The following is a 25,217-nucleotide window of genomic DNA, read 5'->3' on the forward strand; positions in this document are numbered from 1 at the left end:
TACACAAGCTGTGTCTCCAAGTGTTTCACTGAAAACAAGAGTTGAGGTGATAACTGAGGACCACGTCCCCTCAGCAATAGTCCACTCTGGCCCCAGTAAACTCATCAGCCTTTCAGCATTAGGTGAGAACAGATCTCAGGCCAAAGAAATCGAGAGCTTGATGGCGCCAGAGAACAGGAGTCTGGAAGACAGGTCAGTGGTCAAGGCACCAGGACAGACACACGCAGGCCAAGACGTCCGGCCTCCACCAGCCAACAGCGATGCTTGGCCTGGGCCCGAGCAGGTGGCCCTTCCCGGGAGGTCAGGATGGGACGGGCGCCCAAGCCAGTCATTGGGCGCCATCAGATCGAGGACAGGAAAGGGGCCACCCCATCTCCTGCAGCCTCTGGAGAGGCGGTCTGGGCCACCACATGCCCATTGCTGGGCTTTGCACGCCACCTGCTGTCCCCCGAGCCAGCTCTGCGGGTGCACTGGCGGCCTCCAGCTGTGGTCCTCACCAGAGACCTGCAGCCGGAAGGGGATTCTGGCAAAAATGCAGAATCCCCGCGGATCTGCGCAGAATGCACGCGAGCAGCCCGTCCCCACTTCGCCCCAAGCACCGAGCAGACAGCAGAAGGGACTCATCCCCAGCAAGCGCCTTCCCCGAATCGCTGAACTGTTCATGGGAGACCAATGCGGAAATGCAAGTAATTCCCCTCTTAACAAACACACAGAGCAAACCCGCCGGTAGCTTCCCTCTCCTGCCGTCCCTACGACTCCTCACCCATTCCGCGCGCCCCAGCACTCCCCCCACCACTCAGGAACACCCCCCCCCCCGCCCTCGGCTCCTCCAAACGCCAGTGCGCTGTGCAGCCATCTGTCCCTCCTCCACCAACCATCATGGGACTGGGCCACTGGAAGGGACAGGGCTGCCCCCGAACAAACGATACCTCACCCGGGTCCAGGACGCAGTCGAGAACCCCCTGACCCCTGGACATCTAGGACAGCGGGCAGGGTCGTGAGGGTGCGCCTCAGGGCTCCAGGGCGAGGCCAGCAAACCTGTCCCCATGGACGGGCGGACAGGCGGGCTGGGCTGGGCTCGGCTCCTTGCGGCTCTACTGACACCTCAATTTCACACGATTTTCATGTGAAATGAAATATTCTTCTTTTGACTCTTCCAACCATTTAAAAACGTCAAATCCTTCCTTACCGTCAGGCCGCGCAAAGGCGGCGGCCAGTCCAGCCCTGCCCTAGGGGGCCCCCGGCCCCCTCAAAAACGCTCAGCACTCCTTCCAGGGTCGAAGGTCATCGGAACAGATGAGGAAGCAAGGGGGGCTCTGCTTTCAGAGCCATCAGAGTAGAAAAGGCTGGGAAGTTACAAGGGAAGGCAGAGCTGTGCAAAGCAGACAAGAATCCCAGAGCCCAGAGGCCTGCAGTGACCCAGGGCACCCCGTCAGGAGCCTGGGCTTCACCAACGCAGGCCTGAAGCATGACGTCCAGCGAGCCAGTCACCCAACTGAGTTCTAGGTTCTACTCACAATGCCAAAGGCTTAAGGATTCTGGAGAGAAAGAATGTACCACAACATTTCTATCAAAAATGGCTTAAAAACAGAAGTTCTGGTCCACAATCAGACACTCAGAGCCATCAATTCCAGAGGTTCCCGGTTCCGCGTAACTCAGGTCTCCAGTAAGCGCCGCGGCAGCACGGCTAACCGTCGAGACCGGCCACAGCAGCCTCGGGCCAGCCGTCGGGCAGAGGACACAGGGCGGGGAGCTCAGAGGGGACTTACACCTCCTATGCCCTTTGAGGCTCCTTCCCTGTGTTAACCACCCTTTCCAAAGAAAAGAGTTTCTATATTCGCAGTTCCAAGTATGTCCTCTTACCCTGGCCACACTTAGACAGATGACACCTGTCATCCCTCGTTTCCATCCAGAAATGTTTTGTTTTCTCAGGGCAAGGTCCCACACCATCCAGAGGCTGGCTGGCCATGAGGGGGAAAGCGCTGTCCGCTCCCTGGAAATGGTCCACAGTCTCACAGCTGGTGGCCTCGGGCAAGAGTGGCTCTGAATCTCTAAGCGAGTTCTCTGATTTTGAGTGCTTCTTCTTTTTCTTCTTCTTCTTTTTCTTCTTGTGTCTGTTGTGCAGGTCGGCATCAGAGTGCGTTACCAAAAGGTCTGAGTACTGCTGCCGCCTGCAGAAGAAAAAGCCAGAACTCAAACCACCGGAAAAGCAAACCACCCCAAAGAGAACTGGTCTTCGATTTATACTCACTACTGTTGACACTCATTACGTGAACACAGGTAAACCCTATAATGAAAAATGCGTTGTTTTCATTGTCATAATTTTTTAAGTCTGGGGTCATAAGTTCACCAATTTCAACCTTTCCCCACCGATGCCCTTCAGCTTTGTTTGGGAGGGGAGCTATGGCCAGAACACCAGAGGAAGGATTTCGTCAATTTTTCCTGAAACTAGTGGCTGAAGGAAAAAATATTTTTGCCAGGTGTCTCAGGCACATAGGAGGGAAGGAGGTTTGATTTCCTTTTCCTTCAAGTAACCACACTCTCTACCTATGCCTCCTGGTAACCTCTTCCCAGGGTTTCGATTTTACGAGACGCCAACGTGTAGCACGCAATGTGCAATAACCGTGTGTGTGCTCGCCCCTCTCGTCGTGGAGAAGTCATTTTCAAGAAAACTACTGACCCATTTAGCTTTTTAAAAATACAAATGTCCCAATGAGATTTCAAACTGAGAAATGGAGACACAAAACTAGACAGAGGCAAATGCAACAAACGATGTGTCTCAGCCCTTTGGGTCACAGGCACGTTCAACAGGGTGGCGGCCTCCCATTTCCTGCCACGAGGCAGTAGTCACTGAGGGTAAAGAAAGGATCAGCAGATGTGAAAATATAACTAAATCTGCGAATAAATATATTAACAATCACTGTGAAGTCAAAACATCCCAAGTTTTATCTATCTACCAAACACTGCACACTTACTCCTAGAAGTTAAAAAGCACTAACTGAAAACGGCAACATCATCTTAAAAGATGGTTTTCGGGCATTTTAAAATACCATGAAATAAGATCCAGCTTAACACAGAGCTAAGTTATAGGAATCTATAAAAACAGGGAAGTCCAAAACCCACAGGGATAAAAAGTACAAATCAGAGTCACATACACAGGACACAGCCCTTCACGTGTCGCCAAGCACACACGCCCTCACCTGGAATTCCGCTCTCGGTGTTTGTCCTTGGATTTCTTTTTCTTTGATTTTTTGTGCTTCTTCACTTTAGGCTCCTCTAAAGGATCCTTCTGTGAGCTTCTCCAGGCTTTCTTTTCTACGTGGCTGTCTTTATCCCCTACACTACTGTACCTCCGTTTTCGTGACTTGATGTTTTTGTGTTCGTGAAACTGACCGGCGAGGTCACAGCCTCTGTCTTCAGCCCCCAGTGCAGCCTTGTCGTGGGCGTACTTGTCAGCAGGGTGTGGAGGGGGCGTGTGGGCCGGGCCCGCCCCGGGGCTGCTGATGCGGTGCCGGTCCCTCTCTTTGGCCGCCGGCTCGTGGCCCTTCCGGCCTCTGTAGTGGTCCTTGTGGGGCCGGCCGCTGTAGGGCCCGGCTCGGTCGTACTCTCGCTCGCCGTGGAGGGGCCTCCACTCCCACGGCTCGCGGGCCGGGTACGAGGCGTACCTGTCGTGGTGGTACCTGAACCGCCCCCAGCGCATCCCATCCGGGTAGTTCTCCCGGGCCCAGGCGTGCTCGGCCTCAGCGTGGTGGTAGCGGCCCCACTCCTGGTCGGGGGCCCCCATGCTCCGGGAGCGCGGGTGGCCGGACCTGGCCAGGGATCCGGGGCAGGGGGCGTGCGGGGCCGCGGCGCAGGGCTCGGGCCGCTCGGACCGGCACCGCTTCCACTCATGGTGGGGTCGCCTCCGGCGAGGCTGCTCCTCCGTCCCGCTCCTGCTGTCCCGCGCGTGCTCGCCGCTGGACGATCGGTCTTTTCGGCTGCGGTAATGTCCTCGGTCAACCTTTCTGAGGCTGCTGGTTTTTTCCTGCACTGCACAAGTCTCCTGGACCTTCTGCCCGGCCTTACTGTCTTCACCTCTCTCACCGTTACTTTGCTCGGGGACCCCCTCTGGACGGTTTTCTGCGATCCTGTCTAATTGCGGAGAGGGCACCCCATCTGCGCACACCCCTGTGCTTTTAGGGGGACCCTCCACATCCGTGCCTCTGTCCCGACTGCTGTGACCCAAGGGCTCAGGCTCACAGTCGCCCTCGGTACCTGACAAGGGGCTCGGGCTCAGCCTCCCCGCGGCTTCTGCTGCCGCCGGGTCCTGGGGACGCTCTGGTGACGTCCCTTTCACGTCCTGGGACGGTTTGCTCTGATCGTTTGTTAAATTCCCTGGGTCACACGGTTTAGGAAGCTGGTCACCCCCGAGGGTATCCTTGTTGGTGTTACAGAAGGTGTTGATACTCGGCAAAGCCTCCTCGGGTTTTGCCAAAATGTTTTCAGAGACTACTTCTTTGGTAGGTTTGATGCTGGCGTCTGAGGGCAACAAAACCTTCTTGAATTTGCTGCTAAGGCTCATGACCAGCTCTAGGTTCTCACGGGAATCGGGAGCGGAGCTGCCAGCCTCCAGCTCAGCCTCGGGGTCCTGCGGAGGCCTCTCCTCTGTCCCAGTTGTACTGCAGCCCCACCGAAAGAAAGAAAGAAAGAAATCAGCCATATACTTGTTTGCTTCCTGGCTTACAGGGACAAACACTTCAAATCGTTCATTTACTAAATATTTTATGGCTTTACTACATCTGGTTTAAACCTAAAACTGGGCTTATCATTTTTGGAAACTTCAAATTTTCTCATTAAATAAAAATGTAAAAATTTGTATCAAGCCTACCCCATTTTTCAGCAATAATAATTCCGCAATTCTAGGCGCCTTCTGTTTTCAGATATACTTCTAATTCTTCTTAATAACCAAGTCCGAACCATCAGAAAAGTCAAGTAACGATGGGGCTCTTACTTTTCCTCTGGATCCCTTTTCTCTGAATTTTCCTGGAGCCTCGGAGCTAGAGTAGCTACCTCCAGACACAGCCAAGAGCTCCCTGAATTACCTGCAAATTGTGAGGAATCACTGAGGCTTTAGAAACACTTTCTGTAGTAAAAGAACTCTGCCTTGCTTCTGATGGAGTCTCGAAGTTAATGAAAGCTGCCAGAAAGCAAGAAAAACCCTAAAGCGGGCCCGCTCTGCAGCGGGAAAATATCTGGGAGAGAGAAGGCACGTGTGATCTCGAGCGTGGCAGTGACGTGTTCAAGGCTGCACGTGAGGTTAGGAAACGTGCGTAGCTGGGGACTGACTGCTTACACAATCACCTGTCACAATTCTCGCACACATTACATTTGAAGACCAACTAAGCCGGACAAGGACAGAGAAAGGAGGACAGCTATCCTGCCAGGGACTGAGTGTTCAAGTGCCCAGGGTCGACTGGGAGTGCGTGCTCTTTGCTCGTTCTTCTGAGCATTCCTAACAGTGGTTCTTGGTGAGAGCACGCCCCCCGCAGGGCCCTTCTGAAATGTGGGGTGCATTTTTGGATTAGCCCCACGATGGGGGAGCCTCACCAGCACCAGTGGGTGGGGGTGAGGCAGGCGGTCCCACAGAACAGCCCATGTCCCAACGTTCACGTGGGTGAAAACCCCGGCTCTATTACTGGCCATTTCACAGACACCACTAGGGTGTTGATCTCAGGTTGGTCAGAGCTTGGCCAGAAGTCGTCTACCAGGAGGACGTCACGGCGCTGACGTGTGTGATGCGACCTGTGCGTGGCGCCAAGCTGCTGGCCCACCCCGCGTCCTGCGGTGGCACCGTCTCCCGGGCTGTTCACGTGGCGACACGCCACTGCCTCTGACCCTTCTTTCTACTCCCATCACATGACGTTGAGGTCAATGCACTGACTTTTTTTTTTTTTAAGTGTGGAGACAGACGATCTTAACTAGGAATTTAATTTCAGAATTCTAAAGGGAGCAAAACCAAGGCTTCGCTATTGGACAGTCGAGAAGCCCTGCGCCACCCCTTCACACCTCCTCAGGTGCCTGTCACACGGGGGGCTGAGTGGGACGGTGCCGGCGGGAGGCCCAGCCGGGGGCTGAGGAGGGGCCCCAGAGAGGAGGGGCCCCAGAGAGGAGGGGTGCTGCGGGGGGGGCGGGGGCGTCAGCTGGACTAACAGACCCTGTACGTGTTTACTTTCTTAAAAGGAACATGAATGAGTTCAACAGATCGTTATTCAAATCATTCCAGGGTCCAAAAGGTTCACCCTAAGACTTCCAGAGCGGCCGCACCCACAGGCCCTGCTGTGACTCCCCGGCCCGCGTCCCACGGCCTTGGGACCGTATCCTACCTCATCTCATCTGTGGAGCCTTTCCCTTTGCTGCCGAGTTTGAAGGTCTCTAAGATTTTGTCTTCTGGGAGAAGTGGCAAAGGAGCAGGCATCAACTACCATAAAAAAACAGAGAGATTTCAACTCTGGGGGCCACCTGAAACCCAGCCACGTGACCCGCGGACACAAGGGTGGAAGCAAAGGCCGCCCCAGCCCCGGCCGATGCGCACTCACCTTCCCAGGGAGACTGTTTGCCTTAGAAAAGGGGTTTTCTGAGTGTAGGGCAGGCTGGACGTGGCAGCTGGCAGCACCCGAGGGTAGGCTGTTTTCTTTCGGGTCACTGTCCGTACTGGTAGCACCATTTAGAGCCACGGGCTCTCGGAGCTCGTGCGGAGAGGCCCCGACATCTTCGGCAAGCGGAGCAGGGGCGCGCGCGCTCTCGGCGGGACGGAGACTGTTCTCCTTGCCGAGGCCCTTCGCCTCCTCGTCGGACTCTTCGGACGACTCGGCGCCGTAGGGGACCAGCACGCCGGAGCTCAGCTTGGACCTGCCGTTCGTCACAGGCTCAGGGCAGGACTCCCTCAGGGCGATCTGCTTCGTTACCTTACTAGACGCGGGCATCACGGGGGCACTCGAGGTAGACTGTATTGCAGCAGAAGTCGTAATGGTAGAGGAGGGGGTGGGCTTGTTAGCGCTCTCCGAAGAGCTGCTGTGGAGAGTAGGCTGTGGCTGCATTTTCTGCACAGGTAACTTGCTGTGAATACTGATCGTGATTTTCTGTTTCTTGGGATGTTCTGGAATAGCTGAGGGCCTGTTAACCGGCCAGTCCTGAACAGATGTCGAGGCGTTAACAGGGCCAGTCCTACTGACACTGGAATTCCCGTTAGGACTTGCCATGGAGCTGCTCGGCATCTCCTTCAAGGGTCCTGTCCCGTTTAGATGAGGTGGGTTCTGGAAACAAGCAGACCACAGCCAGGTGAGAGCTCCGGAAACAGTCGCAGACTCAGAAACCTGAGGCCGTGGGCCTCTCCCACTTCGGTTATCTTTTTCTTTTGTGAATAACAAGTTTCACGCACCTAGAAAGCCCTCCCCCTCTCCTGCGGGCCTGCCCACCACAAACCTTTCTGGAAAAAGCAACAGCAGTGGCCCCTCCACACAGGGCATGTGCTCTCCAGTTGGCCGTGTCCTGAGGTCTCACTCAGGCAGAGCCCAGGGCAGGACCTGCTGCCTGTCCAGCTCCCTAAGGCACTGAATCTGTGACTCCCTATCAAACTGAAGGCTGTTATGACACTATGGCACAGGTGAAAGGATTATCCCAAGGTGTATACAGGCTATTCCAACAAGTCCAACATGTCCACAATCTCAACACCTACGTCAAGCAAAAAGCCAGGCCTCCACTGAGGACTCAGAGCTTCACACGAACCAGGCATACCTTCCATTCCCCCTGAGAAGCCATGAGGGAGTGTGATCAGACCCAGCCGGACGGCACAGAGAAAATGCCAAACTCCTGAAAGGGCTAAACGGATACGACTGAAGTGTTCTTTCTGTAAAAGCATCACTTTCCTGGAGGCCAGCATTGATCAAGAATCCCCAAATATTTAACCCATTAAGTGAACGGGAGTCCAAGGCGGGAGCTAAAATCTCTAGCGTCTAAATAGACTTACACCAGACTTTCTTCTTGGTCATTACGTTCATACTTGGAGATGTTCTGTATATTTGAAATATAATCAACAGCTTGAATAAACTCTTTGGACAAGAAATTCAGTTGTAGATGAGGTCATGACAACCACTGCAGTGTTAACTAGAGGGCTGGAAAGATGAACATAAAGATGACATTCTACCCGTGGAACGTTACCTTCATCATGTGAGAAGGAAGCTGTGGTCCGATGAACCCGGATGCTGCCTGTGTGCTGCTGACAACCCGCTGGCTGATCACCGGCTGGGGAGAGGACTGGCCAGGGCTATGGGCGGAATGAGTAAGTTCACCTCCTATTTTCACATCGTGGGACCTGGGGACAGAGAGTGACAGTGCTCAAGGTGATATGGGACATCTCCCCAAAAGAGACTCACGTACACCCCACCCTCAGGTAACAGGTGACATGATGCGCAGAGCTACACGCAGGGTCCCCATCAAGTCCAGGCCAACGCCGGGTGCTCAGATCGGGAGATAACAGGTCACTGGGCAAATGGTATTGTGAACTGTGTATTCTGAGGATGCCACTATCTGAAAGCTACTGTTCTTTACTTTTTAATTTTTTGAAAGCTATTTTTCTTTTCTTTTTTATTTCTATTTTTCTAATTATAAATACATACCATTGTAGAAAAATCTGTAATATCCTGAAAAGTTAGAAACAAACAAAAACCCTTTGCCTCCCCTCACTGCTTTGAGGCGTCTACTATTCAGATTTAGTGGATTTTCCTCCAGGCTTTAGCCTGTACTGATTTCTTCAGTATCAGTGTGTAAAATTTCAAACTGCTTATCCTCCTTATGTGGAGCACTCTCTCATATCATTTTAAAAAGCTTTATAAAAATCACTTTTAACAGCTGCATTGTTTCATCATATGGATATGCTATAATTTATATGATCTTCTGCTATTGATGGAAATTTCATGATGTTCTTAATTTCCAGCTACGACAAATGAATGCACTGGAGCACACATCAGATTGTTCCAAGGCCCTACATTTCCAGAAATGGAACTAGCAAGTCAGAATATCCAGCAGCAGCAGGGGTGCTGGTGCTGGCCCAGGCCTGGCCCAGGGAGGTGGCTGGCTGCCTGTGCTCAGTGGTTGAGAGGTGACCACACCCAGGTACTCAAGAGTCCCCTTCTCCAGGCCTCCGCTCACTGCCTCCCAGGCCCGCTGGCCCACCCGGTTTGCCAGCAGCAGCAGAAGCCCACCCTCTGAGACTGCCACCTTCCCTTTCTTCTGCACGTTTCTTTATTAACCTGCCAAAGAGCTGGGAGCTAAAGCAAACTCATGATCCACACTGAATACCACCTTCCTTACTCTCCCCACCATCGAGATGCTGTTTAAACAAACAATATTGAATTTAAATATGTTGATGAGAGGAAGAGAGATGACATAACAGAAAAGATGAAAATTTGCTTTCCTGACAATACCTGATATAAAAGAGAACATAAGCTTGTTGACTGAGTACCGATCTAATATCACTGATAGATACGATGGAGTCATTCATTTGGTACCAGAGGTCATTGCTAGCCTGCAAAACAGCCAATAAAAGAGATATTAGATACAATTAGGTAAATAGGGAACACCAATCCAGAGATGTAAGGAAAATGGGCTTTCACATTTTACCTGTAAGAGCCCCACCTTTCCTCCCCAAAATGCCAGGGCTGTCTTCCAGTGTATTGTAAAAATAGTTATTAGCAAAATCCACAGAGCTTACTTTTATGTAGCAGAAGTAATGGCCAGCATGGCAATTAAAACCAGTGTGTACCAGTACTGCATACAAATCATAAATGATCGGTTCTCCGTTCGGCTGAGACATATACGGTCGAATATCAAGATACTCAGGGTATTTCACATCCTACACAGGAATGGAAAGAGGAAAAAGGAACGTCATTTCTGAAGGTGCAGGTCATCCCATGTGCACGGGCACAGGAGACCCCAGAGCACTGTGCCCTGCGTTCTGGCAGAAAACCAGCACACTGAACCTCGTTTCAAAAGACAGAATCAACCTGGAGCACACCTGAACCTCAGTGTGTTTAATGCAATCCCACTGTATTCTTTATTTCCTTTAAACAAGTAAGGATCCACAGTAAGTGAATTCTCCAAGTCCATCGAAGGAGACAGTAACAATCACAACCTGGATTTGAGCGTCCAGACAGTCTTATTTTTATTTTTAACAGTTCGGGAACAGATTTCTTTTGCATGTTACTAGATTTCTGACCACTTTCAATCTTCAGAAAGTGGGAAGACGATGGGAAAATTCAGTATACTACCAGTCAGAAAACAAATGAATAAAAATAAGCTCTGACGAAAGAATGGCAGGATGTGACTGGGAACCCTCTTTGGATTCAAATGACACAAGCTCACTCCCTGCAGCCACTCGTCACCTGCACTGACTGTGAAGCCCAAATGAAGATAATAATCATCAATTTATCTTCAGAAAGTCTAGCCAGCTAAAGGATACAGAAAAAACACATACGCTCATAAACACACATACCAAACTACTAGCTCAATTCTTCGACATTTTTTTTCTACTACCAAGTGCTGGAAGAACTTAGAAAATCAGATAATAAAACGGTTCAATTTAGTTACTGACACTTAAGCCCTGAAAGGCTAAACATAAACGGTTATTAATAATATTATCTACAAGGGAAGACATATGGGAACATATGTGTATGTATAACTGATTCACTTTGTTATAAAGGAGAAACTAACACACCATTGTAAAGCAATTATACCCCAATAAAGATGTTAAAAAAAAAAAAATAATAATAATAATATTATCTACATACCTTAGCAATTTTTCCACCAGTAAAATTTGCAAAACGTTTCAGAGAAAGTGTGAGAACATTAGAAGATCTGTGTATAGTGAACCTCTTCGAAGCTGGAACCATATTTTTACACCTTGGAAAAAAACAGAAACAGATGTTTAAGATTAATATGTTTTTTTTTTAATCTTTCCCTTGTTATTCCTCTGAAACATTCTAAATTAAGTTTCCAAAAGAAGGCTATGAGATGAGAAATACCACCCTTTTCAAACAACAGTGAAAATATTAAAATTTAAAGTATGGGGGAAACTGCTTAATTAGCATGAAAGAAAAAGGACAGTTCTGAAATGTCAGGTATGACAGGTCACTGGTATTTTAAAAATTAGATTAATATAAGTTTCTCTCAATGGAAAACAAACTGAAAAACTGGCTGGTATAATACTGTGAAAACTAAGCCCAGATACAAAAGGAAGAAAGTAAAGACTAGAAATGTCCATGAAGTTTAAAACAAAGGAGAAATCCCTATGGTCGTGGGAGGAAAGGGAGCCGTCTCCCCCAACAAAATGAACCCAGGCACACCTCATGTTATTACCCTCTGCAGATATTCCATTTTTCACAAACTGAAGGTCTGTGGCAACCCTGCATGGAGCAAGTCTACTGGCATCGTTTTTCCAAAAGCATTTGCTTACTTCGTGTCTCTGTGTCACATTTCGGTAATTCTTGCAATATTTCAAGCTTTTTCATTATTATTATATTTGTTATGGTGACCTGTGATCAGTGACTTTTTTTTTTTTTTTTGCGGTACGCGGGCCTCTCACTGTTGTGGCCTCTCCCGATGCGGAGCACAGGCTCCGGAGGCACAGGCTCAGCGGCCATGGCTCACGGGCCCAGCCATTCCGCGGCATGTGGGATCTTCCTGGACCAGGGCACAAACCCGCGTCCCCTGCACCGGCAGGCGGACTCCCAACCACTGCGCCACCAGGGAAGCCCGATCAGTGATCTTTGATGTTACTATTCTAGTTATTTTGGCATTTTTTAACAGTAAGTATTTTTAAGTGAAGGTCTGTACATTGTTTTTTAGACATAATGTTATTACACACTTAGACTACAGTATAGCATAGACATAACTTTTCTATGCACTGGGAAATGAAAAAATTCATGTGATTCACTTTATTGTAAGATTTGCTTTATTGTGGTGGTCTGGAACCAAACCTGCGATATCCCTGAGGTCTGCTTATATTCAATAACAACGCTTACCTGTATTACCTTACTTAAAATGAAAATCTACTTAGAACATATGAAACAGGGCTTTCTTAAAATAGGCTCTCTTGGGACTTCCCTGGTGGTCCAGTGGTAAAGAATCCGCCTTGCAATGCAGGGCACGAGGGTTCGATCCCTGGCCAGGGAACTAAGATCCCACATGCTGCAGGGCAACTAAGCCCGCGCGCCACAACTACTGAGCTCGCATGCCTCAACTAGAAAGCCCGCGTGCCGCAAACTACAGAGTTCATACACTCTGGAACCTGCATGCCACAACTATGGAGCCCACGTGCCCTGGAGCCTGTGTGCCACAGCTAGAGAAAACCCACACGCCACAACTAGAGAGAAGCCTGTGAGCTGCAATGAAAGATCCTGCATGCCGCAACTAAGACCCAACACAGCGAAAAATAAATTAAATAAATAAATAATGAATAAATCTTTAAAGAAAGAAAGAAGGAAAGGGAGGAAAGAAAGAAAGAAGGAAAGAAAGAAGGAAGGAAGGAAAGAAAAGGAAGGAAGGAAGGAAAGAAAAAGGAAGGAAGGAGGAAGAAAGAAAGAAAGAAAGAAAGAAAGAAAAAGAAAGAAAGAAAGAAAGAAAGGAAAGGAAGAAAGGAAAGGGAAGGAAGGAAGAAAGAAAGAAAGAAAGGAAGAAAGAAAGAAAGAAAGAAAAAGACACTGCCCCCCTTTAAAAAAATAGGCTCTCTTGACTTGCTGGGGAAACATTAAAGAATAACTTAAATTCGAGGTTTCTAGCAGATACTGCCCCAAATCCTGGGAGACAGCCAGCAGTTAAGAGAGACCCTGAACTGCTCTGGGAGAAAGTGACTCCCCATCCACCCCAACCCTTTCACACAGGGGAGTCCATGTAGATGCTGCTCGACACGCACACTGCCGCAGCCAAGCTTCACACGCAGCAGCACTGACCTTACCTCTCCATTCCCACCCACCTCCCCAGGAGCGAGGCCCCATCTCCCATTCTTCAGTGCACTTCTCTGCAGAGTGTAAACACTGAGACACAGAGTGCCCTGGCCCTTGGGAAAGAGAGACCCAGGGTCTTCCCAGACGGTAACGGGAATCTAGCCCTGGGTTACGCAGACGCACCGAACGCTTTCAAACCAAGCCTCCCCGCCCCCCATGCGGCCTCCAGCGTCACCCGTCATACTTGCTGCACTTGTACGAGTTTTCTCCATCGAGCTGTTCCGGCTTCACAAACTGCTCCAATGCCTTATTAACGCTCTGAGCAGCCTGGGGACAGAGCACCAACACCACATTACCACTCATTGCCGCTTGTTAGGAAAAAGAAAAGAGATGACTCGAAAGTATAAAAGCAAACGTGAATTTTTATGTAAAAAGAAAATCTTTCATTATGACGTTCAGTTTTATATTAATACATGTACACACCAAGCTATTTCCCCTCCCATTAAAAAAAAGAGCAGATTAAAGTCAGCAAAAATATGTGAAGAGCTTGCTTGCTGCAGCATTATTTAAAATAGTGTAAAGCTGGAAACGAATGAAGCATCTACCAGCAAGGAGTCAGGCATGTGAATCGGCTGAAGCACAACACACAGAAGCCCAAGCAAAATGCAGTGAAGACAGGAAGTGGCCAGACAGACTGAAGGTATGCACCCATTTTTATAAACAGTAAACAAATACTCTGCAAGCAGTTTATATCAAGCTGTTAACAAGAGTACATTCTGAGGGATAGGATCTCAACGTCTCTGCAATGTTTCTCATTTTTGTCACTAGTGTGTATTACACTTGTAATCAGAAAAACAAAAGCTTAAGACAACAAAAAATAGGAGTTTAGAAAATGCAAGAAGCAAAACAGCACCTAAAGAATAACCACCACCTAAATTTGGCTAATATAGGCATCAGAATCTGGTTTTATTAAGATTAAGTGAAAAGTCAAAGGGTGATAAAATTATTAAACGTTTTAAGTTTTTTATGATGCCTAATACAAAGCTTAAATAATCTCCTCTAAATAAAGTCCTAGCCTATTAAAATTTTCAATTTATATTCTCTAACAAGTGTAGTCTAAATTATAAGTGAACTATACATACATAAAGTATGACTGACTTTTTTTAACTTCACCACCACAACAACTATCAAACTTACCTTTATTTCCAATGTTATGTCGAGATATGGATCAAAAGTATCTGACACACCTTTGCAATTTAAACATTTGACTGAAATAAAAAGAAAATGCAAAGGATAAGCCAAGTATAATCAGCATGGCAATACCAACTACTGAAATGACAGAACATATAAATACTATCACAAAATAAAACACACAAGGTACTTTCTTCGCTATCACATTGGGCAAACCATTTACCACTGCACAGTGAGAGGCACTAATGTGATGCACACTCGCCGCTGGCTGGAGTGGAAACTGGCATCGGCTCTCGGAAGAGGGACACGGCAGAGCCAAAGTTCAAAATAAACACACCCTTTGATAAGGAGATTCTAAAAAATTATCCTGTGTATATACACTTTTACATGGACATAAAGGCATGTGTATACAGGGATGTTCAATGAAGCACTGATGGTAACAACAACAACAAAAATTAGAAACAATCTAAAAATTCCCTGATAGGGAACTAAAATAAATGGAATACTACTGCAACTGCGAAAGACTCTGTTAGACCTATATGTGCTGAAATGTAAAAAGGTTTCCAATGTGAAAAGAAGCCAGTCTGCTCATGCACAGGAAACTACTGGAATGGGACAGGGGCTGCCTCTGAGGATGGGGGATGGGAGTCTGCGCCGGAAGGGAGATACACTTTCCATTATTAACCCTTTCCTATCCTTTGCATTTTTTAAACCACATACTGTATCACACTCATCAACCTTTAAACAGAAGTTTACCTCTAGATCTTAGGTATCCTCCAAATATCTGGCAAACGAGTGTGGTGGCCTGGGTGTGTCTGTCTAATCTGAAAAAGTCAAACAGTAAAATGAGAGAAGGGTTCTACAAGAACGACAGAGGCTATAACCAGATTTTAAAAGCATGTACATCTATAAAAGAACGAGAATTCAAACAGCAGAGCTGCACAGTATGTGTGACAGCCAGAGAATAGCCTTGCCTCATCAGAACACAGTGAGGGTTTGGGGTGAGGCAGGAAAAGAGGTAGCCTGGTATTAAGAAGGGACTTCAAAATTAAGTCAGGAATCTGGCCCTGAAGCAAGTAGTAAGAGGAAGTCACCCTAAAGCAGGACTGTGACACCGAGTGTGAGGACTTGCCGGCGAAGGCAGGGAACACAGAGCATTCTCCCCTGTTCTGCAGCTACTGTCATACTGACAAGGATAGCCTGGGCGAGGCAGTGCTGATGGCAGTGGGAAGGGAATGGGAGACTTGCTGGGTGTGTTGAGGCAATACAAGTGGGTTAGGACTTGTTATCTAATTGTTTCTCCAATCTTCCTCTTGAGCCCACATTTAGATTTTAAAGAAGAAACTGCAGAAACTGGTAAGTGACCAGAATGAGAAAGACACAGGGAACAAATACAGATTTTAAAGTCTAGAGATCAACTCAGAAAACGTTGGCACAAGAAAGGAGAAGTGGTTAGTTTTGACCTGCAGAGGGATGATGATACCCAGAAATTAAATCATGTCAAGACCAATATTCATGTCCTGACATCTGTAATTAAATCCAAATTATTATAGTAAGCACACCTTTTAAAATTTCAACCATTTGAAAATAATGCCAATCACTGGAGGAAGAGGCAGCGCAAAGTCAAAAGTTGAGGCCGAAAGAGAGCTCTGCACACCCATCGTAAAAGGCTAGACTGAGTTCTGGTGAGCCAGCGAGGTAGGCGGGGGGTGGGAATGGGGGTTGACGGATGCTGTGTGTACTCACTTGTTGCTGCCATTCAAGCATGCTTTTTGCATAGCATCAACAGTGTGCTGAAGGAATTCATGGGCATCTTCTTGGCTTCCAAAGCGGAAGTGCCTAGCTATGCCTATAAAGTTCGAGTAAAGACACAGCTTTATCATCACGTGACATGCGGGGCTGTACTCCCCCAAAAGTTACATCTTATGTCAATACGTTGGTTAGAAAATACCCGATAATTATTTTATGAGGAAACAGCATTAATAAGCTCCCCTGAGAACAGCTAGGACAGGCCCTTTAGACCATTAAAAGTCCACATGGGCTAGAGTTGCTGAGAGCCCAGAGACTCTATGTCTTCAGCAATAAAATGATACCTGAATAAATTCAACTTTGGCTGTACTGTTTCAAAAATTTGTCCCAAATGTTATGTCAGTGCACACATCTTAAATCTGGCCCTAGATCTCCCTGAGAGAATCCATGTAAAACATAAATGTGTGAACCTATCTAAATTCTATCCCAATAACCTAGAGAACACACTATATTCTCCACTGAGTATCACCTTGGTCCTATTTCTAATTGACTAAACAGCCGCAAGACAAAATTACATAATAATGAAAAACAACACAAAAGTATAAACAATATACATAGAATTTTAATGTGTATGAATATATATAAATATATATTAACTTGAATCATATGAAATTGCCAATATTCTACCAGTTCTGACCTACAAAAATGACAATTTCATTATTCAACCATATATGTTTGGAGTTAGCAGGCGGTGTATGTTCATGGATGTATGTATATACACACAATGACATTCTCTTAAAGACTAAGTTTAAAAATATTAGACATGCCTGCCGTATGTGTATGTGTGTGTGTGTGTGTGTGTGTGTGTGTGTGTGTGTGTGTGTGTGTAATATATACACGTAATTAAACAAACAAAATCACCCCTGGCTAAAATTCTGCCGGGATCCTATAATGTTTAAAAAATTTTTGCATTGTCTACTCTGGCCTGTTAATAGTACCAAGGGCCAATATAACACCTCTTTATCTTCAGCAGCTTTTTAGGCAAAAAGATTATAAATTGTCACTGTGTAATTATCCACCCCTATAATTACCCAGCTAGACAGCAGAGTAAGAGTTAGGTTTTTGTTTTATTCGCAAGCATTTTTTATTCCAACTCAGTTAATTAAGATGATGTAAAAGCTTACTGCAAAAAACATACAGAAAGTGCATAAAAATATTTCATGTGACCTATCAGGATCATTACAATTCAAGAGGAAATTTTAAAGTCATTTAAAAATTGTATAGAAAAAGTGAAATTTACCCACAAATTTGCTAAGTTATGAGTATAAAATTTTCTTTAAAAGTATAATTAACTTTATTTTGATAATTCCCATCACTATGTATAGTGTACTACTCATTCATTGAATTAAAACTAACTGAAAACTAAAGAAACCTGCGGGACAATATTAGAGTTAGTATTAGCATAGAAATCCAAATATCTGAGAAAAACACTGTAAAACTTATCAATGATTTTATTAATAAATTGAGTTTTTAAAAATTTTTAATGTGTTTATATATTAAACTGAATACCACCTTCTTTACTATATTGTCATCTTTTACTTTAGGTTTCAAAATGTGTTTATATAGTAAATAGTTTACTAAAAACCTGTTATTCATTAAAGACATATACATATACAATAAGCTGTTTGTTGTAATACACAAGGAGCTCATCATCTACCAGTTAGACCATTAAGACCAATTAGCTAACAAATACTAATATAAACTACTATAGAGGATACTTACGCCGCATCTCATTAATGACAAACATCGGTTTAATAACATCCCCAGGATGGTTCAGCACTTGTGTGATATGAGCCTGCATTGTACACATCATACAAAATCCTTCTGCATGACCTGAAAGATAACAGATGATAATCCTCCAAATTAGCAAAATATGACTCTATATATACATCAAGGGGTATTATAAATAACGGGCACACTCCTGAAATAAGAATAACAGTTACAGGACTTCCCTGGTGGCGCAGTGGTTAAGACTCCACACTCCCAATACAGGGGGCCTGGGTTTGAGCCCTGGTCCGGGAAGATCCCACATGCTGCGGAGCAACTAAGCCTGTGCGCCACAACTACTGAGCTTGCGCTCTAGAGCCCACGAGCCACAACTACTGAGCCCGCATGCTACAACTACTGAAGCCCGCGTGCCTAGAGCCTGTGATCTGCAAAAAACACAAGCCACTGCAATGAGAAGTCCGCACACCACAACAAAGAGTAGCCCCCACTCACCACAACTAGAGAAAGCCCGTGCGCAGCAACGAAGAACCAACGCAGCCATAAATAAATACATTAATTAATTAATTAAAAAAAAAGTTTTGGGACACAGCTAAAGCAGTGTTGCAAGGGAAATTTACAGTAATACCAATATCAGAAGCAAAAACAAGGATATCAACCCTGCAGACATCAAAAGGATAACAAGGGAATACTATAAATAACTTCACACACATAAATTTGACAACTTTGGAAAAATGGACCAATTCCTCAAAAGAAGTGAACTACCACAACCCACCCAATATAAAATAATTGCAATAGCGCTATACTTATTAAGGAAATTAAATTTGCAATTTTAAAACTCCCAGAATAGAAATCTCCAGGCCAAGATAGTTTCCCTGATGGATTCTACACTAAATAAGAATTTACATCAATTCTACACAATCTCTTCCGAAAAACAGGAGTTAACATATCCCAAATTCATTTTATAAAGCTAGTATTACCCTGATACCAAAACCACACAAAGGTGGTACAAAAACAGAAGATTAAAGAGCGACATATCTCGTGAACACATGTAAAAATCCTTAACAAAAATTCAGCAAAATATAAAAATAAACATCATGACCAAACGGAGTTTATTCCAGAGATACAAAGATGACTCAGTACTGGAAAATCTACCAGTGTAATCCACTATATTAATAAGCTGAAGAAGAAATTCACATGATCATATCAATTTGACACAGAAAAAGCTATTGACAAAAATCACTCATTCAAGATAAAAAGCGGGAATCAGTAAAACAGAAATAGAAGAGGAAAAAAAAAAAGAAATAGAGGGGAACTTCCTTGACTTGATAAAAAGGAAAAACCTACAGCTAACATCAAACTGAATGCTTTTCCCCTAAGATCAGAAATGAGGCAAGGACGTCAGCTCTGAGCACTCTTATTCAACATATTGCTGGAAGTTCTAGCCAGTGAAATAAGGCAAGAAAAGGGAATAAAGGACACAGATCAGTAAGGAGTAAGTAAAAATGTCCCTATCTGCATATGACATGATTCTCTACATAGAAAAATACAAGGACTCCCAAAAGAAAAAAAAAAGCCTAGAAATATTAAGTGAAGTCAGTAAGGTCAATATACAAAAATCAAATGTATTTTTATATACCAGCAATAAAAATGTGAACACCAAAATTAAAAATATAATGATGCTTATAATTCCTCAAAAAATAAAAGGATTAGGTGTAGATCTAACAAAACAAAACATGCTGATTAACTACACAACACTGATGAAACAAAGTAAAGAAGATCTAAGTAAATGGAGAGACACACCACATCCACAGACTGGAAATGTCAGCATAGTAGAGACGTCAATTCTCCCCAAACTGAGATACAGGTTTAACAAAATTTCTATCAAAATCCCAACAAGATTTTTTTGTACATATAGACAAGATTATTCTGTAATTTATATGGAAAGACAAAGGAACCAGAATAGAAAAAAACAATTTTGAAAAAGAATAAGTGGATGGACTCACTCTACCTGATATCAAGATTTATTACATAGCTACAATAACAAAGACCAACCGTGTTGTGGGACAGATACATACCTTAACAGAACAGAATAGGGGACCCAGAGATAGACCCACACAAATACACCCAAGTGATTTTTTTACAAAAGTGCAAAAGCAATTAATGAAGGAAAGATAGCCTTTTAAACATATGGTGCTAGAGCAACTGGACATCCACAGACAGAAAAACTAAACCTCATGCTATACAAAAATTAACGTAAAATGGATCACATACCTAAATGTAAAACTACAGAACTTGTAGGAAAAAAAATAGGAGAAAATCTTTAGGATCAAAGGCTATGCAAAGAGATCTTATACTTGACAGCAAAAGCACAATCCATAAAAGGAAAAATTGGACTTCACCAAAATTTAAAACTTTTGCTCTGTGAAAGACCCTGTTAAGGGGATGAAAAGACAAGCTTCAAACTGGCAGGAAATGTTGGAAATATACATCCGAAAAAGACCTAATATCTAGAATATATAAAGAACAAAACAACAATATAAAAACAAAGAACACAATAGAAAATGAACAAAAGACACAAAGAGATATTTTCCAAAGGGGATATATACAGATGGTAAATAAACACATGGAGAGAAGTTCAAGACCTTTAGGCATTAGGGAAATGCAAATTAAAACTACAATGAGATATCATTATACTCATCATTACCGTATGGCTAAAATGAAAAATAGTGAAACACCAAATGCTGGCAACAATGCAGAGCCACTGGAGCGCAATACACTGCTGGTGGGAACGTAAACTGGTCAGCCACTCTGGAAAACTACCTGGCAATTTCTTACCAAACTAAACACGCAACTACCTTATGACCCAGCAACTGTAGTTCTGGGCATTTATTCCAGAGAAATAAAGACTTGTGTTCACACATATGCTCTACACACTAATGTTTACAGCAGCTCTATTCATAATATCCAGAAACTGGAAACAACCCAGATGTCCTTTAATGGATGAGCGGTTAAACAAATTGTGGTCCATCCATACCATGGAATACTAGTCAGCAATAAAAAGGAACAAATTATTAATATACACAACAAAGTGAATGAATATCCAGAGACTTATGTGGAGTGAAAAAGCCAATCCCTACTATATAATTCAACATATGTAACATTCTTGAAATGACAAAATAATAGAAGTGATAACTAGTAGTTGCCAGGGATTAAGGAGGAGGTGGGGACACGAGTGAAGTGGGCTTGGCTATAAAAGGGAAACATGATCCTTAGTGATGGAAATGTTCTGTACCTTGACTGTATCGATATCAATATCCTGGCTGTGAGACTGAACTACAGTGTCACCACTGGGGGAAACTGGGTAAGGGTACATAGGAGGCCTCTGTGTGATTTCTTACAACTGCAAGTAAATCTAAAATTACCTCAAAATAAAGTTTAGCTTCAAAAAAAGGCAAAATAAAAATATTTCAGACCAAGAATAAAAAACAAACAAATAAGTAAAACAAAACCCAAAAAACAGAGTTTGGGGGCTTCCCTGGTGGCGCAGTGTTTAAGAATCCACCTGCCAATGCAGGGGACACGGGTTCGACCCCTGGTACAGGAAGATCCCACATGCCGTGGAGCAACTAAGCCCAGGCGCCACAACTACTGAGCCTGCGCTCTAGAGCCCATGAGCCACAACTACTGAGCCTGTGTGCCACAACTACTGAAGCCCACGCACCTAGAGCCCATGCTCCGTAACAAGAGAGGCCATCACAATGAGAAGCCCGTGCACCACAAGGAAGAGTAGCCCCTGCTCGCCGCAACTAAAGCCCGCACCCAGCAATGAAGACCCAACGCAGCCAAAAATAAATAAATAAATAAATTTATTAAGAAAACCAACCAACCAAACAAACAAAAAAAACAGTTTGTCACCAGCAAGAAAAGTTAAGGGAATTCCTCCAGGCATATGAAAAAATACCAGATGGATGTCTGGATCTACACAAAGGAATTAAAAGCAGTGGAAATGATAAAAGAGTAAGTAAATATAAAAGACTGGTAAAGAAACCTTAACAAACTACTTAAAACTTTTAAATTTTATTTAAAGCAAAATAATACAGTATATTATGTGGATACAAATTAAGTAAAAATAAAACGTGTGACAACAATAGCACAAATGCCTAGAGAGAGACCATGAAAGTATACTGTCATAAAGTCCTTATACTACCCAGGAAATGTAATAGTATCTCAATGCAACCTATGGTAAGTTAACAATGTGCGCTAGACCCTAAAGCAACCACTAAAAAGAGGAAACACAGCTAGAGAAAATATGCCAGGAAAGGAGAGGAGGTATAAAATTACTCATTCCAAAAGAAAGCAGAAAACGATGAAAAAGGGAACGAAGAATACAGGACAATTAGAAAACAAATAGCAAGATGGTAAATGTAAAACCAATCATATCAATACTCATTAAATATAAATGATTTATATTTTAAAAGGCAGAGACTGTAAGACTGGATTAAAAAACAAGAACAAACTATAGGCTGTTTACAAGAAATCCACTTTAAATATAAACACAAATAGGTTAAAAGTTAAAAGATGGAAAAAGACATACCATGCTAACATTAATAAGAAAACTGGAGTGGCTCTATTTCAGACAAAGCAGATTTCAGAGTAAAGCATACTATTTGGGATAAAGAGGGTCATTTCATAAGTTATAAATAGGTCAGTTCACCAAGAGGTCATAATAACCTTAAGTGACAGAGTTTCACAATACATGAAGCAAAACTGATAGAACAGAATGAAGAAACAAATTCAAAAATTTCTTTTATTTCAACATACCTCTCTCAAAATTTGATAGAACAAGTAGACAGAAAAGCAGTGAAAGGACATAAAAGACAACCTCAACAACATTATCAAGTAACTAAACATAATCAGCATTTATAGAAACTCCAACCAACACAGCAGAATACACATCCTTATTAAGTACACGTGGAATATTTAACAAGCTAGACCACGTTCTGGTGCATAAAACAAGTCTCAAGTTTCAAAGGATTCAAACAATAAAAGTATCTTCTCTGACCACAATGGAATTAAAGTAACAGGTAATCAGTAACAGGACAATTTCCGAAAAATCCCCAATCATCTCGCAACTAAAAACACGCCTCTAAGTAATCATAAGGGCATCAATCAAGTAATTGTATTAAAAAAACTACTAGAATTAAGGAGCTGAGCAAAGTTGTAGGATACAAGATCAATAAACAAAGTTCAACTGCATTTCTATATTCTCACAATGAACAATCAAAAATCGAAATTCAAAAACTATTACCATTTATAATAGCTTTCAAAAATATGAAATACTTAGGGATAAATCGGATTAAAAAATGTACAAATTGTACTTGTATACTGAAAACTATGCAACACAGCTAAGAAAAACTGAAGATAACCTAAATAAATACCTAGTTTGTGGGTCAGAAGACAATACTGTTTGGATGTCATTCGTCCCAAACTGATGTACAGATTCAACACAATCCTAATCAAAATCTCAGGAAGCTTTTTTGTAGAAATTGACAAACTGATTTCAAAATTCATTTGGAAATGCAAAGGACCAAGAATGGCCAAAACAACTTTGAAAAAGGAGAACAAAGTTGGAAAAGTTACCTGACTTCAAAACTTTTAAATATATAGTAACAAGGCACTGTGCTATGGTGTCAAGACAGATAGTGGATCAGTGTAACAAAACAGAGTCCAGAAATAGATCCGTATGTATATGATCAATTGATTTTTGTTGCTGCTGCTGTTGTTGTTTTTGCGGTACGCGGGCCTCTCACTGTTGTGGCCTCTCCCGGTGCGGAGCACAGGCTCCCGACGCGCAGGCTCAGCGGCCATGGCTCACGGGTCTAGCCGCTTCGCGGCACGTGGGATCTTCCCGGACCGGGGCACAAACCCGCACCCCCTGCATCGGCAGGCGGACTCCCAACCACTGCGCCACCAGGGAAGCCCTGATCAATTGATTTTTGACAAAGGTACAAAAACAATTCAGTAGAGAAACGGCTATCTTTTGAACAAATAGTGCTGGAACAACTGGATATCCATATTGAAAAACATGAACTTTAATCCATTCTTCACACCACAAATAAAAATTAACTCAAAATGTATCACTGACCTAAATATAAAAACTAAAAGTATAAAACTGCTAAAAAATAAAGGGAAAATCTTTGCAACCTCTTGTTAGGCAGATTTCTTAAATACAACACCTAAAGCACAGATGATAACAATGGAAAAATAATGAAGTAGTATTCTTCAAAACTAAAAACATGCTCTTTGAAAGACAGTGTGAGGAGACTATTTTCTCCAGATTGGGAAACATTTGCAAATTACATATCTGATAAAGGGCTTCTATCCAGAATACATAAAGAACTCTCAAAACTCAACGATAAGAAAACTACGCAATTTTAAATCAGGCAAAAGATATGAGCAGGCGCCTGAGCAAAGCAAATACACAGATGGCAAAGAACCATATGGAGAGATGTTCAACATCATTATTCATTACGGAAATGCAAATTAAAACCACAGTAAGATACTATTATACTACACACCTATTAGAGTGGCTAAAATTGGAAAGACTGACCACGCCAAGTATTAGGGGAGATAGGGAACAAATGGAAGTTTCATTCACTGCTGGTGGAAATGTAAAATATCACAATCCCTTTGGGAGACAGTTTGGAAGTAACTTAAAGTTAAGCGCACACATACTATAGGACCAAGCCATTCCTCTCCTAGATATTTACCCACAAGAAATGAAAACATGTCCTTACAAAGACTTCAAGGTAGCTTAATTTGTTGTTTTGTTTTGTTTTGTGTTTTGGCTGCGTTGGGTCTTCGTTGCTGCGTGCAGGCTTTCTCTAGTTGTGGCGAGTGGGGGCTACTCGTCGTTGCGGTGCATGGGCTTCTCATTGTGGTGGCTTCTCTTGTTGCAGAGCACTAGGCACGCGGGCTTTGGCAGTTGCAGCACATGGGCTCAGTAGTTGTGGCTCATGGACTCTAGAGCGCAGACTCAGTAGTTGTGACGCACAGGCTTAGCTGCTCCGTGGCATGTGGGATCTTCCCAGACCAGGGATTGAACCGGTGTCCCCTGCATTGGCAGGTAGATTCTTAACCACTGCGCCACCAGGGAAGTCCTCATAGTAGCTTAATTTGTGATGGCCCAAAATGGGAAATCACCCAAATGTCCATCAATAGGTGAATGGAGAATCAAACTGTGGTACATCTATCCATACAATGGAATACTACTCAGCAATAAAAATTAACTATTGATACATGCAACAACATGGAATAATGCTGAAATAACTGTGCTGAGTGAAAGAAGCCAGGCAATATAAAAATATATACTGCGTAATTCCACATAGAAGACATTCTAGAAAATACAAACTAATCAGTAGCAAACAGAAAGCGTATCAGGGGCTGCCTGGGGTGGAGGGGATGAGGGACAGGAAAGGGCGGGAGGGGCTGATTTCAAAGGAGCACTGAGAC

The 25,217-nt window shown here is 44.0% G+C and overlaps 2 protein-coding genes across 4 annotated transcripts in view; one reads left to right on the top strand and one right to left on the bottom strand.

The window, feature by feature from the left end:
• CYTH3 (cytohesin 3) overlaps nucleotides 1-2,144 on the top strand; it is a 94,650-nt gene extending 92,506 nt beyond the window's left edge. Inside the window, exon 14 of the mRNA XM_067705531.1 lies at nucleotides 2,126-2,144. The gene's annotated coding sequence lies outside the window, so the exon portion shown is untranslated. The remainder of the gene's footprint in view (nucleotides 1-2,125) is intronic.
• Nucleotides 1-25,217, bottom strand: part of USP42 (ubiquitin specific peptidase 42) — a 35,800-nt gene that overhangs the window by 2,103 nt on the left and 8,480 nt on the right. The window contains exons 4-17 of one of the 3 annotated variants that reach the window (XM_067705471.1): nucleotides 17,700-17,810; nucleotides 15,915-16,017; nucleotides 14,925-14,992; nucleotides 14,175-14,245; nucleotides 13,222-13,304; nucleotides 10,824-10,935; nucleotides 9,749-9,889; nucleotides 9,462-9,562; nucleotides 8,197-8,350; nucleotides 6,576-7,292; nucleotides 6,363-6,457; nucleotides 3,201-4,658; nucleotides 2,252-2,287; nucleotides 2,037-2,171 (exon numbers count right to left, since the gene is read on the bottom strand). In XM_067705471.1, the coding sequence (XP_067561572.1) occupies nucleotide 2,171; nucleotides 2,252-2,287; nucleotides 3,201-4,658; nucleotides 6,363-6,457; nucleotides 6,576-7,292; nucleotides 8,197-8,350; nucleotides 9,462-9,562; nucleotides 9,749-9,889; nucleotides 10,824-10,935; nucleotides 13,222-13,304; nucleotides 14,175-14,245; nucleotides 14,925-14,992; nucleotides 15,915-16,017; nucleotides 17,700-17,810 (3,251 nt within the window). In that variant the 3' untranslated portion in view covers nucleotides 2,037-2,170. The other 2 variants (XM_067705469.1, XM_067705470.1) reach the window with 2 other exon arrangements.

This window comes from Pseudorca crassidens, chromosome 15 (genome assembly GCF_039906515.1).
Source record: "Pseudorca crassidens isolate mPseCra1 chromosome 15, mPseCra1.hap1, whole genome shotgun sequence".
NCBI classification, from domain to species: Eukaryota; Metazoa; Chordata; class Mammalia; order Artiodactyla; family Delphinidae; genus Pseudorca; species Pseudorca crassidens.